This window comes from Pogoniulus pusillus, chromosome 18 (genome assembly GCF_015220805.1).
Source record: "Pogoniulus pusillus isolate bPogPus1 chromosome 18, bPogPus1.pri, whole genome shotgun sequence".
In the NCBI taxonomy this organism is placed as follows: domain Eukaryota; kingdom Metazoa; phylum Chordata; class Aves; order Piciformes; family Lybiidae; genus Pogoniulus; species Pogoniulus pusillus.
Window position 1 is genome coordinate 17708316 of NC_087281.1, and position 14988 is coordinate 17723303.

Sequence of the window (14988 nt, forward strand, 5' to 3'; positions counted from 1 at the left end):
ATCACATACTTGTTTTTCTGTAATTTAGTGCTCATTTATTATTGGTGCTTACAATACTTAGTTTTCTCTTTGCTGCTCAGTGTGTGGCATTGAATTTTAATTATTGTGAGCTTTTTAATTAATGTTTGGAAAACAAAGCTATTATCTTGGAGTTGTTTTGTGCCATTTCTAATTAGCAATTTGAATAATTAGATACAGAGATGTAAAAATATCTTATTAATGCTAGTTTCCAATTAAGAGCTGTGGGATCTGACCTTTTTTTTTCTTCAGAACATTCAGTAGTATTTAATGTGGAAGGCATACTGAAAACTTGCAGTCCTCCAAATTCAAAGACACAGAAAACTCATATTTGATCATTTTGTATCACCAAAGAATGTACAAGAGTATATATGATGATGTGATTTTAATATCTGACTGACCATGTCCTGGTTTCAGTTTCTTTAAAACTGGATGCTGGTCTTGTTCAGAGTAGTGGGCAATAAAAGAAGCAACTCTTGGACCATTTTTATTTTTTTTTTGCTTTCAGTGCTAAGTGGCTGTGTGCCTCCTCTAATGCACAGCTGAATACCACTGAAGCCTCTGCTGAGCTGCATTTATGAAACCATCTGTGTTTTCTTACTGTAAATGAAGTAGATAGTGTGTTAAACAATGAACTATTACTGCCTTCATTTTGTGTTTGTCTCAGGACAGTGTGATGGTGTGGCTTGCCTAGAGTCAGTAAAAATGCCACAGAGCCAGGTCCTTGTTATGTCTAATCTGTTTAACAAAATAGACTTCCTTCTAAGATTCCAAAGTATTTTCAGTCCCTATGGTGGTGATTAATGAACTATGTAAGGTTTTAGAGTAGATTTTTTTTTTAATCATATAATGTAGCAAAAGACAGGGCAAGGGAGTGCGTTGTTTGTTTTGCTTGGGGTTGGGCTTTTGTTTTGTTTGTTTTCAGAGTCTGGGGTTTATTTGGCTATGAAACGTTTGGATTGTGATCTTTCCCCTCATGATATGAAACTGTCAGTGGCATGACTTGTTTGCTGGTAACTCCAAGATTGCCTTTTCCCTTTGCAGACAGATACATATCCTATTTGCATCACAAGTCTGCAATTTAACCATTCACTAATGAAATGGTATAAAGCCACAGTTACAATATAATGGAGTTCATTTCTACACCAATAAAACATTGTTTTTAAGAGCCCATTGCCTCTTGGCAGGACCAGCAGTCTCTGCTGCTGAAAATAAGTGTAGGAATTTCAGGTTGAAATAATTTATTTGATAGAATTAGAAAAAATCCTTAAGAAAAGCAGTTTGCACAGTTCCACACACCAAAGAGAAATGTCAGTGTCTTACTGGGTGGTTTTTGTAGTAGAACAGGTGCTTCTCTGAGAGGTCATATGTATTCACACACATGCAAAAAGAAGTATTCCAGGACAGGGCAGGTTTGTGCCTATGGTGTTCCATGAGATTTCTAGTAGTTTATACCCACCAGGTCAGTGCACTCAGACTACTTCAATCTTTAAAGGATGAGGGTAAACTAGTTTGAAATCAGTTTGAACCTACAGTCCTATCAAAAGTATGACAAACAGTTCCTGGATGGCTGCCTTGTTTTAGTTCCTATTATTCTTGAACAAAAGTATTGTAGCAATAGAAAATAATTTTACATTTACAACTTGTGTTGTTGGCTTCTCATTCTGTTCCTAGGATCACAGGATATTAGGGGTTGGAAGGGACTGAAGGAGATCATCAAGTCCAACCCCTTTGCCAGAGCAGGACAATATTATCTAACACAGATCACAGAGGAACACATCCAGACAGGCCTTGAAAGTCACCAGAGAAGGAGACTCCATGACCTCTCTGGGGAGCCTGTTCCAGTGCTCTGTGACCTTCACAGTAAAGAAGTTCCCCCTTGTGTTGAGGCAGAACCTCTTGTGCTGCAACTTACACCCGTTGCTTCTTGTTCTATCACATGTTCTTCCGATGTTTCATGTCACTGAAAGAATACTGGTTTGTAGAACTTTGTTTCTACAGTAGCAGTTGACTTTTATGGTGTCAGTACTGGCTACTTCGTGTAGAGCTTTTTTTCAGGGGTTATTGAGATGATTGAAATCCAAAGCAATTGAAACACTTGAAAGATCAGCTTCGTGCCAAGGGTATTTCTTACGCTTAAATCTAAGTATCATCCACATTATTTGAATTTAAATGAAGGACATAAATAATTAAAGATAAGAATATATCTTAGTGAATCAGTCCTGTCAAGGCAAGACAGAAATTAGAGGCTGAGGGAGCTGGGGTTGTTTAGCCTGGAGAAGAGAAGGCTCAGGGGGGACCTCATTCCTGTCTACAACTACTTGAAGGGAGGCTGTAGCCAGGTGGGGATTGGTCTCTTCTGCCAGGCAACCAGCAATAGAAAACGGGGACACAGTCTCAGGTGGTACCGGGGGAAGTCTGGGCTGGATGTTAGGAGGAAGTTGTTGGCAGAGAGAGTGATTGGCATTGGAATGGGCTGCCCAGGGAGGTGGTGGAGTCACCATCGCTGGAGGTGTTCAAGAAAAGACTGCATGGGGCCATAGTCTAGTTGACTGGCTAGGGCTGGGTGCTAGGTTGGACTGGCTGATCTTGGAGGTCTCTTCCAACCTGGTTGATGCTATGATTCTATGAATTTATAATTGTAATTATTTTTTTCCTCTCTCTTCCCCAATAGCGGCTCTGATTCGAGGGAATCGTAAAAACTGTGCTCAGTTTTCTGGCTCTCTTGATTGGTTGATCAGCAGATTAGAAAGACTGGAAGCCTCTTCTGGTATGCCTTTGAATATTTTACCTTCCTTATTTAAACAATTCTTGTTCTTCTGAATTGACAATATACTTGTTCAGTGTAATGGTCATGAAGATCCTTCTATGAGAGAGTAAACTATATTAATAAAGTGGGATTTATGTTTGTAACACTGTTTTATTTGCCATAAATCTGTTCCTGAGATAAACTGATCGACAGAGTGTTGCGGAGGGGAAATTAATTGATGCAAGATGATCTTTTTTCCAAAATTGATATTGGTTATTAATTTTAACATTCAGGACTCTTGCCACTCCCGACCATTAATTTTGATATTATTTAGGTTCTTACATGGTCATGGAAACATTCTGTGGATAATATCTAGATCTAGTAATAATCAGCAAAATATATAAACATTAATTGAACTGGAAGAGAAGATTCCCACAGTCCAATGCCGCTTACAGTCAATATGCTGCTTGCCCAGTAGATGGGGTCAAGGTCTTTCTGCTCGTGGCAGAAGGCAGTAGAGAATTACAAAGAGGCATTTAAGCATTTAGTCACAAATTATTATTACCTGACTCGTGGGGCTTAGCCACAGTCCAGACAGTGCCCAAATGCTTTCAGGCAACTCTCGCTTGTTGAACATTGAGACTTAATTCTTTCTGGCTTCTGGGGAAAGACGTAGACAATCTCTGACCTTGTCTCCTGGCTTCTTCTAAGCAGGACTTTCAGGTGCAGAAGGCAGGATGTCCTGCAGTTTCAGCACTGTGTTACATGTTTTCTGTTATTAAGTATCTATTTTAAAAAATTAATCTAAAAATAAAAATTAACTTTGAAAATTAAACCCAAAGTGTTTAGGTTTATAATATTGTAGTAAGGTATAAGATGAATTCTGTAAACTACAAAATAATCTGACGTTCCAGGCATACTGCATACTGAACCTCATGATATGCTGCCAACATTCCAAAGGGACTAATATTTGCAATGTTTGTTCTGAGTTTTCTTTTAGGAACTAGGCCACTGGAACTCCTTCCCTTCTTGTAGCATTACTTCCATCCTGCCTCTAAAGTTGGTTTTATAATGAAGACTTTTTCTGGTTTTGGGGGAGGCAGTTATACAAGATTATATAATTATGTTGGGCTTTAGTTATCTTGTGATTTTGTGTGGGCTGCTTGATTCGCAGAGTTTAACCTTTTTGTGGCTTGATTGGGGTGCGGATCTTAATTGTTTTAATTTACAGTGGTAGGTCTACTATAGGGAGAAATAATGGATTATATTACATCTTTTAATTAGGAATAGCTGACTGCATTTTTTTACCTAAAATAATCAGTTTCTTTTGTAAGGTTGAGTGTTTGTGAGGAAGAAACACCACGCTCTGTTAGTCACATGGAAATTAAATTTACCTTCACCGTTGAAGTTGTCAGCTGCATCATCTCCTGCAAGTGTTTTCTTGAATGCGTTGTGATAGATTTATTGCCATAATCTATTATCAATAAAACTCCTGCTTTCACTTTTTGCTTGGAAAATGTTATGAAAGTAGAATATGGGCATTAAATATATAAACAACAACTGCGAGTTGAATGTACAAATTAGAAATTCATTCAGTTCCTGATCTTCATTGGAGCAAAGAAAATTAAGATTTGTCTAAGTAAATGTGTCTGAGAATAGAACGTTTTGGAAGTGAGATGCCACAGGAGGTGAGTGAATAATGCAAAGCAAATGCTTCAACTGTCTCTTCAATGCATAACTTAAGATTAAATTAGTCTTTCACTCTGAAATATGTACCAGATGGGATTAACTAGTCCAACTAAAATTATAAAGACATTAAAATATAGTTAATTAAAAATAGAATAGGGCAAGTTAGTAATTTAATAACCTCCAATTAAAGATTTGCAGAACCAGATATCAGTCTTTGAGTACTGTTTTTGTTTAGGGGCATGCATCTTATTCTAGTGTTCTACAGTATGATACTAAAGGAGTTGTCCTGAACATACATGCCTCCTTTCATCCATTACTCATTAAGAAAAAAAAATTTACTCATCCTTATCATGAACTCTGCCTATCACACTGCTTGTGGTATTCCTCTAAAATCCAAAGACTTCCTGCTTTCCAGTCTGGAGCAACTCCATTGAAATTAGAACAAGTCAAGTTGTTTTTAATACAGACAATCTAAAAGCAAGTCAGTCCAAACAGATGTTGTACATTCATATGTGATTTGTTTTTCTGAAATAAAGGGAATTTGCCCATAGACCAAAACATATTTCATGTTTAGCATTCAGATGCTGCAGTAATAGAAGAAATTGCTGTGCCAGCTGAGTCTAACTGATAACAGTAATTTATTATCAAATGTTTACATCTTTAAGGGATTCTTCTGTTGTTAAGATTATAAAATGAACCTGGTATATTATTTTAAGACAATGAATCTACATACACAGATCTGAAAACCCCAAGGTTATGGTTACCAGACTTACATTGTGTGATATCACTTAGTATTTGATAACTGCTTTTATTGCTAAAAGTGTGTTTCATTGTACCAGTATAGTTGTCACATACACAAAGAAAACTATACACAGTGAGTCAATAGACTGAGAATTTGCCTCTGCTCTCAGATTCAAAGGTATATGATTTCATTAGTGGTTCCTATGGTTTTCTAAGGGAAGAAACAGAAAATTGTAAATATAGAGAGTTATTTTGTGTATCTAATACATATGTGATGCAAAGTCTTCATCCCTTCAGTGACAACCAGTATTTTACATGGTTTGCTTTCATTTGTGAGTATTCACTGTTACATATTTATTATTAAAATCTCAGACTAATGCACAGGTTTTTACCCTGTGTATTATGATTTTTACTACATTCAGTCATTTTAGAAAAACTAAAAGTATATCAATCCTGTTTTTGTTTATCACATACAACGATTTCTGCAAGTCCTCCATGTCGCTCATCAATACATTAGGAAGAATTATGTGCAGTTATGATTTTATATGCACTTTGAATAAATATTTTCTAATTTCCACCCCCCTCCCCAGGAATTCTTGAAGTTTTACACTGTGTCTTGGTGGAAAGTCCAGAAGCTCTAAACATTATTAAGGAAGGACATATTAAATCAATCATCTGTCTTCTGGACAAACATGGAAGAAACCATAAGGTATGCAAAGAAGAAAAAAGTACATTTAAGTGAAAATTTGTGAACAAAGCAAACAGGTTGTTTCCTATAGAAGTTAGATTTTCAGAACTTTAGTATTATATTCACAATTGGGAATGAACCATTTCTTAAAAGGTGTATGAGCAATTTGAACAAGCAAAGTTTTTTTCATTAAAATATTGCTGCACACCTTGTTAAGAGATACAGGGAAAAAATGTCTTAATATTGTTAAGAGTTTTAGAATTGATGTAAAATAAAACTGTTGTGTTGGATGAATTACATACCCTTACATGTCTTCCAGGAGGAAGGTATGTAGCTTTATATTGCCTGAAGTGCTGGGAGTTTGAAGCAGGATTGAGTAACTGAACTGATGAGAGGTGCAGCTGCAGGGAAATGGCCTTGGGTAGAAGTTGAGAAAGTTCTGAGCTGTGTGAGGGGCCAGGCTGGTCAGCCCTGGGAATGAGAAAATGTTGTGGCTAGCTGCACAAAGGGGGATTAAGGGGAGAGTTGGTCAGGTCTGCCTCTATGCCTGTGGACAGCCCATATTCTGCTATGTAAGTCTATCAAAAGCATATGTCCCTGTACTGAATCCACGATATAAGCACCACACTTAGCTTCAATAAACAGATTGACCTCCTATGTACCATATTGGTATAAGCTCGTGTCTTTCCCGCTCCCGCATGGCCTAAAGAGAGACCAGCTCAACACTGAAGGAATGCACAATGATTATGAAAAACTATTGAAGATTAAAATAATCCTTTTATTTTCAGGTTTTAGATGTTTTGTGTTCTCTCTGCGTTTGTCATGGAGTAGCTGTGCGGTCTAATCAACATCTAATCTGTGATAATCTCCTCCCAGGAAGAGATCTGCTCTTACAGACACGCCTTGTCAACCATGTGAGCAGGTAAAATAAAAAATAGAGATCTATGAGGAAAGCAGAATAAAATTTTTGGTTAAAAGAAACGATCACTACAGGAAACCTGTTTTACTACCCAGGTTTTTGTTAAGTTTATGAAATTGAAGCTTCTTCTAATGATTCTTGCCCAGATCTAGCTGTGCTTCCAAAGCATTGTCAGTCAATGTCCTGTGATTGCTTTTATATTTGTGACTTTCTGAGGATTTCCTAATCACCTTTGGTCAAAATCAGGTGCTTAGTGACAAACACCTCCATCAGTATTTGGGATATTTAGGGACTGCCCTCACCCATTCTTCCACTGACATAGTTGTAGAAGCTACCTTCCAGCAGGCATAATAACAAGACGAAGCTAGTAACATCTTAAACTAGCAGAGTAATATTTACAAAGGAAATGTTTATCTAGATTTTGATTTTATTTCCAACATCCTTCTCCTAGAGAAACTGATATGGTCAGTGCAATATGTGCTGCCAGGCTGCACACATAGGATTAGTACTATTTACTGCCATTCAGATTGATTTGTCACAAGTGAGGTCCCCCAGGGACTGATACTGGGCCTAACTCTGTATCTGGGTGATGGGATCAAATGTACCCTGATGAAGTTTGCTGATGATACAATACTGAATAGGGAACACTTAAGAAGGGAGCAGCACCCTGAAGGAAGACCTGAACAAGCTGGAAGAGTGACTAACCTTGTGAAATTCAACAAGACAAGTACAAGTTTTTGCATTTGGGAAAACATAATCTAGGAGTGCAGCACAGGCTGGGATCTCCTTGGCTAGGGAGCAGCTATGTTGTAAGGAACCTCAGGGTCCTAGTAGACAACAGACTCAATATGAATGAACAGTGAGCTACTATGGGAAAAAAATAGCCAAATGGATTCAGTATTGAATCAACAAGGGCATCACTAGCAGAGATCACACTCTTCTTAGTGCTTGTCAGGCTATACTTGAAATACTGTATTCAGTTTTGGTCCCTGCTAAAATAAAAAGATTTGGAGAGGTTGGAGTCCAGAGAAAGGCCATGAAGGATGATGACAAGGACTGGGAAGCCAGCCATATGAAGAAAGGCTGACAGAAGTGGGTTTGTTCAGCCTTGTTTAGGTGAGACTGTGTTCCAGTATTTAAAGGGAGGGTAAGCAGATGATGGAGACTCCTTTTTACAAAGTCTTGCATGGAAAAGATAAGGGCTGATGAGTAAATGTTTCTCCTGGGGAGATACTGATTGGACACAAGAGGAAAATTTTCTGCAATGATAACAATCAACCACTAAAACATTCTCTTCAGGGAAATGTTGGATTCCCCAACATTGGTCACTTTCAAGATTCAGCTGGGCTGGGTACTGGGTCATGTTCTCTAAACCATGTTTTTGCCAGGAAATCTTGGAACAAATGATTCTTAGGGTCTTTTCCAGTCTGGTGATTCTATGAAATAAAATTACGTCTGTTGTTTTAATCACACAAAAGAAACATAAATTTGGTTTTAATGAAAAGTTGGCACTGGTTCATCATGTTCTTGAAATAAGCTTTTATTTACCACTTCTATTCTTTCTGTTTAAGCATGAGACCCAACATCTTCTTAGGGATTAGTGAAGGCTCTGCCCAATACAGAAAATGGTACTATGAACTCATGGTGGACCATCTAGAGCCATTTGTGACTGCAGAGTCGACTCACCTACGAGTGGGCTGGGCTTCAACAGAAGGCTACTCGCCATACCCAGGGGGAGGAGCAGAATGGGGAGGAAATGGTGTTGGTGATGACTTGTATTCCTATGGCTTCGATGGTCTGCATCTGTGGTCAGGTATTCTGGTTTGTATTTTGTTTGTAGTGAGTTATTTTTTTGTTTGAGTTTTGGTTTGCCTTTTTAAAAAAAAATGTTTGTGGGGTTGTGTTTTGTTTGCTTGCTTTGGGGTTTTTTAATACTAGAATGTTCTTTGCAGTTCCAGTGAATTTGTTTTCAATAGCCACGAAGTGAATCAGATGTTTCAACTGACATTAGGAGTATCCGTATCGGAATCTAAGTTGACATTGTGTGTTGAAAAAGTTAATTTATTCCAAGTAATGCAGATAGGCTAAGAATTTGTGTTTCAACCTGGGAATTATTTTGGTGGTGTTTTTTTTCACTGTAACTACAAAGATTTTATGTAAACTTTAATTGAAATGAAGTCTGACAGTCATCTGGATTTGCAGTGCCTGTGTGATAGTGTAAAAACAACCTGAGATACCGAATTCATAGAACTCTTTTTTTTCCTCTTTTCACTTAAACTAGTATTTTTCTGTAGTGATGTTTTATTAACATACATCAAGACTTCCAACATCATGTTTCTAGCTTGATCACGGTGTTTTTGGTGAGACAGTAATCTTTAAAATGTTATTGGCCCAGCTTGGATCTATTTTTTAACTGCTATTTATTAATTACCTATTTATAGTAATTTCTTTATGCAGATTCTTCAGAACTAAGTATCTGAAGTATTTCCATTTGCTGGTGATTCTGAAAATATCCTTTTCTCTCTTCAAGCTGGGTTAACTCTGCAAAATTAGAATAACAAGAAAGAAATCTGGCTGCCTTTTTTAAATCCTTTTCATGTAATTTAACTTTTGTGAAAAGTTTCATAGATATCATTTAGAATGCATACTCCTACACTTGAACAGTCCTATACTTCTTGAAAAGGTTCTTCCTGTAGATTCACCCTTTTAGGAAGAGTGGTTTACTTTGATTTTGAGAGACTGGTGAATAATGGTGGACTGTAGAACTGTCTGGAAACTGAGTTAGGCTAGTGCATTGGAAAGTCTTGCCTCTATGAATATATAAGTGAGTTTTCTTAAGCCGCTTAGCAGACAAGAGAGACATCTTAGTGAGTCAGCTGTATGCATCATTCAAGATACTGAATTTTTGAGGCATTGTGGCTTGGCACTTGGAAAAGAATACATTTTTACACTTCAAAAGAATTTTCCAATCAAAATAGCAATGGATTATATTGTTAAGTAATAACAGATTGAAATGGCATCTTAGGAAAGTGGCTCCCACTTTGTCTTTCTTATACAGTGAGAATTACTTTGGAACAATGATACATAATTAAAGGTGTAATTAAAGCTGTGTCATAAGTGAGTTTGTCAGAAAAAGTATCATTACAGAAGAACCAGAAAATAATGAGCTGACTGAAGTAATCTTTTGTAGTTAGGGTCCCTTTTAGGGAGGAAACAAAATATTACTGAAAAGTAAAATGATTCTCCTACCCACCCAAAACTTTTTAACAGGAAATGTCACAAAGGAGTAAATGAACAATTATTTATGATTCTCAAGTCAATAATTCAGCCCAGTCAAAAAAAATCACACTGCTTTTGTATATGCAAATTTTGTGTATTAATCTCTGTTGTGGATGCCACTGGCAGAGTTGAAAAATGTTCTGTCTTCATTGACATGTAACACATATCTCTCAAATTTGGAAGGTCTTTAAGTAGTTGACTGTTGAAAATCATACCTTTCTTTTTCTTCCACCGCCCCAGGCTGCACCTTGGGTGAGTCACTGCAATGACACTATTTTAAAAGAATCTGCTGAGAGTGAAGCTTTTACTGCTTTAATGGATAACAATTTCTGCCAATGAGTTTCTGTTCTGGACCAAACCTTTACCAGTATCACATTTAATTTACATTGTTTCTTCAGCCCTGAAATTACTTCTCCAATATGGAGAAAGGGAAGTCCTAGATTTTTAAAGCCTGAGGCCAGAAAAGGCTTTTAGATAATTTGTTCTGACTGTGTGTTCATCAAAGATCAGTGCATATTTCTGATAACAGCCTTGCATTGATTCCAAAAACCTATGTTTGGCAAAACTTTAACATCTAAAAAGGCATCTAGTCTCAACTGGTATGCCCTAAGGAGATGAAGTACCCGCTTTTCATTGATAGCTCTTTGAGATTTTTTTATCTCTGCCATTAAGTAATTGGTCCTTCCTGTGATTTATTTGAAACTGACTCTCAACGATTGTGATATTTTTCTCTGCTGTGTTTTGTGAGTTTTCAAAGGTAGCGCTGATAGAAGGTAGTTTCCTTGAATTCCATGCCTTGTGCTGTGACTTCTACTCTTTCCCAGCAGCATTTCCTGTAGATTTATCTGTGAGGGGCCTTTAGAATTGTTCCACGTCGTTCCTGTGTCTTTGCTCATGAATGCAACTATTCTCACAGGAACCAAACTAAAGACATCCTGTCTTGAAAAGGTGTAGAGAAGCAGCAAGAGTATCTAAAAACTGTATTTGTAGGGCTTATTCCCCAATTATATTGCTGAATGCCCTACCAACAGGAGGAAAATTGCCTATGGGCATCTGTCCTACAGCCTGCAAATGATATGTCTGCATCAGGAAGCAATTGTCCATACACAAAGTGATGTGGGTATGAAAATTTATCTGAAGAAGATTGTTGAACTTTTTCTTCTATTATTTCTTTTGTGACTGTTAGATACACCACCTTCATCATCTTGGAAACAGTGCTTTTAGAGAAATCCTTCATGCTTGCACAATACAGTTTAAAAGTTACTGGCCTTAATATTTATTATGGTTTATCTCCTGCAGACACTGCATATGTTATATTTGGAAAATATGCCTAGAGATATTTTCATATCATTTTCACACTTTTTTTCCTGTAAGTTTTCTTTTGTAGAGAGCAGTACCTTTCAGAAAGAGTAATTTTCTGTTTCTGTATTCTGCAGGTTATTTTTCTTGGGAAGAATGTGTGCTTGTATAAATGCAATTTACTATAAAAAAAAACAATGGTCCTTTAGAATTCCTAGAAAAGTGATTAAAGAAAAATACATATAGTGTTGAATAGAGATGCTTTAAAATTCCTGCTGTCTTTGTATATACCAGAAAAACACTGGTTTTCAGTTTGGTAATGAAACTGAGTAGTATCATCTACAGATTTGCAAGGTTACCATGACATGGCTCTTAGTAACAGGAAATACCTGACAATACCTAAATAATTAGAAGTATGATACTTGTCTTTATCTTGTATAATGAAGCATTCTTCATTAAAGCATGCAAACTAATGGTTGTTTTTGAGTTTGCACTTCTACTGCTGTGAGGAGTAAAATTTAGGTTTTTTGTTGGGCTTAACTGCTTGTATCAGTAACTATTTTTACTTAAATGTAATTTATTTCTATTATTTAGGAATAAAATAGCTTTGTAGATAAGACTATATGCTTCTATTCACTACAGTGCAAGCTTAAAATCAGGTCTTAGATGTTATGTGTTAGATACTTGTGTATTAATGTGTTTGTGCTTCACTGCTTTGCTTTTTTTTGTATCTTTTTGTAGGATGCTGTTAAACCCACATAATTTTCAGAAATTTTGCTGAGTTTGTCTTCTCTCCTTCCATAGGTTGTGTTGCAAGAACAGTGAATTCTCCCAACCAACATCTGCTAAGAACTGATGATGTTATTAGTTGCTGTCTGGACCTGAGTGCCCCTAGCATCTCGTTCCGGATAAATGGTCAGCCAGTTCAAGGAATGTTTGAGAATTTCAATATAGATGGACTCTTCTTCCCAGTTGTCAGCTTCTCTGCAGGAATAAAGTTAGCATCTGGTGTAGTTGTTTGTTTTTTTCCCTCCAGTCTCTTTTGTTTGTTTTGTTTATTTGTGGTTCTTTTGGTGGTGGTTGTGGTTTTCTCCCCTGTATATGTGAATATTTCCCTGGCTGCCTTTGCTCTCATTTCCTTTTCTGACATCTGTTTCTTTGGCATAGCTCCAGTTCCTGGATAGTGAGAGCTACTAAGAGGTCCTGAAGAGATAACACATCTGCTGTTTTTTTTAGCACACCAGTGTATTTGGGTAGTTTGCAGACAGACCTTAGAAACAGCTTCATTATTAATTTTTCAACTGAAGCATTGCTATAATTCACTCTGGGACAGCATTTTATCTGTATTGGAAGAAAAGTATCAGTCTTTGATATTAAAAATATATTCACTTTACCTCATACATTATGAGGTAGTAACTGGTACTTGAAGATGCATTATCTGCACTTACCTTGAGAAATGGTGGTACACTTGTTTTCCAGACAGTGAGTTGATATGAAATCAGTCAGTCTGTATTCTAGTTGCCATACTGGTTTTCTATAAAATTTCAAATCACACCTGAGGTTCCAAACCTCTGATTCCATGCATTAAATAGTTTGAGAATATAATAGTTTAAACTGTATGATGTACCAGCATAGGGACTAACTTTAGCAGGACTGTCAAAAGTAAAAGCTAAAAGCTGATTTCTGATGGAGACAGAGCAATGCTGTGTGAATGCTCATTCATAGCCTGTGATGAATACTGCAAAAGTTAAGAGCTGTCACACACTGGGCATACCAGCCTCTCATTCCAGTCCCAAAATGCACTTCTTTAGACTTTGCCTTAGACAATACTGGAAATATGATGTGATAAATGTGGTCAAATATACATGCTATGAACTGCAAAACTTGAAACCTGCATACTTAATCTCCATCATAAGAGAAACATTTGGCAGATATTGTTAAAGTGGGTGGTTTTCTATTGTAGTGTTAACAAAAATCTTTTAAGCTGCTCAGTAAATAGAAAATGGTTCTGCAGGAAGGCTAGTTTTTTTCGGGGTGTAGTTTGATTCCTCCTGGATGGCAATGTCCTGGGGGGAAAAATTAGTGTTAGATTAATTTAATTCATTGAATTTTTCAGAAACAGATAAAGAAAAATTAATCATTTCGTAATGAATGAAAGAATGCTTTGCCCTAGGTTTCTACTATCATGACAAGTGTAAGTTTTAGGGAAGAAAATGCAGCATTGTTTTGTGTTGTGTCCTAAGGATATAATCTTAGAGAAAAGAACAAACTGTATTCCACACAGTTTTCAGGCTCATTTCTCAGATGAGAGAGAATGGAGAACTCCTCAATGGAGATCATTCAGAGGTGACTGACCAATTACTCAGGGTTATAATCTCAGCCTTCTAGGTATCAGAATACTGCTTCTTACTTTGTAGGTGTGCTAAGTAAGCTGATTATTTTCTCTGTCTCTTTGTATCTTTTCTTTTGGTTACATGATTTAGAATATTTCTATGGAAGTGAAAATTAACTAATAGAAAGAATTGTTCACTTTTCCATATGTGTTTTGTACCTTCTATTCCATCAAATAGTTACAAACAATTCAAAGTAGCTGCAACACTGAATTTTGATTATTTTTTTTTCCCTTTTAAAAACCATAGCATTCAGTAGTTCTCTGGTTTACAAACTGATTAGGTTTGACACTAGAGGAGTTGCAGTTATCAAAGTAACTGATGTTTACAGGGTACGTTTCTTGCTTGGAGGCCGCCATGGAGAGTTCAAATTCCTTCCTCCACCTGGTTATGCCCCGTGCTTTGAAGCTGTCCTACCAAAAGAGAAGCTTAAAGTGGAGCAGAGCCGAGAGTACAAGCAGGATCGTAACTATACGAGAGACCTGTTGGGTCCCACTATCTCTCTGTCACAAGCAGCTTTCACTCCAGTTCCTGTAGACACTAGCCAGGTATGGAAACTGACATTTTGGAATGAATTTCCAACTTGTCCCAAGCTTGTCTTTTGAGGGGTTTGGTTAGAATCTTCCGTTGTTAGAAGCTCATAAATGGTGTGCCATGTGCACACTAGAAATGTTGTGTAATATGGTTCATGAAGACTGTAATAAAGAACATTTTAGCCTTAATGTTAGAGTACAAACAAAAAAAGAAAGACTATTTGCACTTGTTCTATTATTGGACATTTTTATTACTGATTAATTACAATTATTGAAGATGGCATTATGATAGCGGTTTTAGCCTGGCTTCCGTTTATATTCTTTATTGGACTTGAAGATTGCTGAGAGTGGCATTTGACTCACTGTGGGCAGTAAATGGTAGGCATTGAAGTCATAGCTTGCTCTTTTTTATTTTTTTTTTAAAAACAAGTTGTAGTGAGCAGTGATTATTTTTTTTTGTGATATGAAAGACTAGACTACCATTGCAGCAAACAAGATCATGGGGTTATTTAGCCTGGAGAAGAGGAGGCTCAGGGCTGACCACATTGCTCTTTACAACTACCTGAAGGGAGGCTGTAGCCAGGTGGGGATTGATCTCTTCTGCCAGGCAACCGGCAACAGAACAAGGGGACACAGCCTCAAGTTGTGCCAGGGGAAGTATAGGCTGGATGTTAAGAGGAAGA

General features: G+C 37.0%; 1 protein-coding gene across 1 annotated transcript in view; it reads left to right on the plus strand.

Annotated features, from left to right (window-relative positions):
- The window catches only part of RYR2 (ryanodine receptor 2), a 311345-nt gene that overhangs the window by 140865 nt on the left and 155492 nt on the right, over nucleotides 1-14988 (plus strand). The window contains exons 16-21 of the mRNA XM_064158603.1: nucleotides 2693-2788; nucleotides 5788-5906; nucleotides 6674-6807; nucleotides 8376-8617; nucleotides 12187-12379; nucleotides 14104-14320. Of these exons, the coding sequence (XP_064014673.1) occupies nucleotides 2693-2788; nucleotides 5788-5906; nucleotides 6674-6807; nucleotides 8376-8617; nucleotides 12187-12379; nucleotides 14104-14320 (1001 nt within the window). The remainder of the gene's footprint in view (nucleotides 1-2692; nucleotides 2789-5787; nucleotides 5907-6673; nucleotides 6808-8375; nucleotides 8618-12186; nucleotides 12380-14103; nucleotides 14321-14988) is intronic.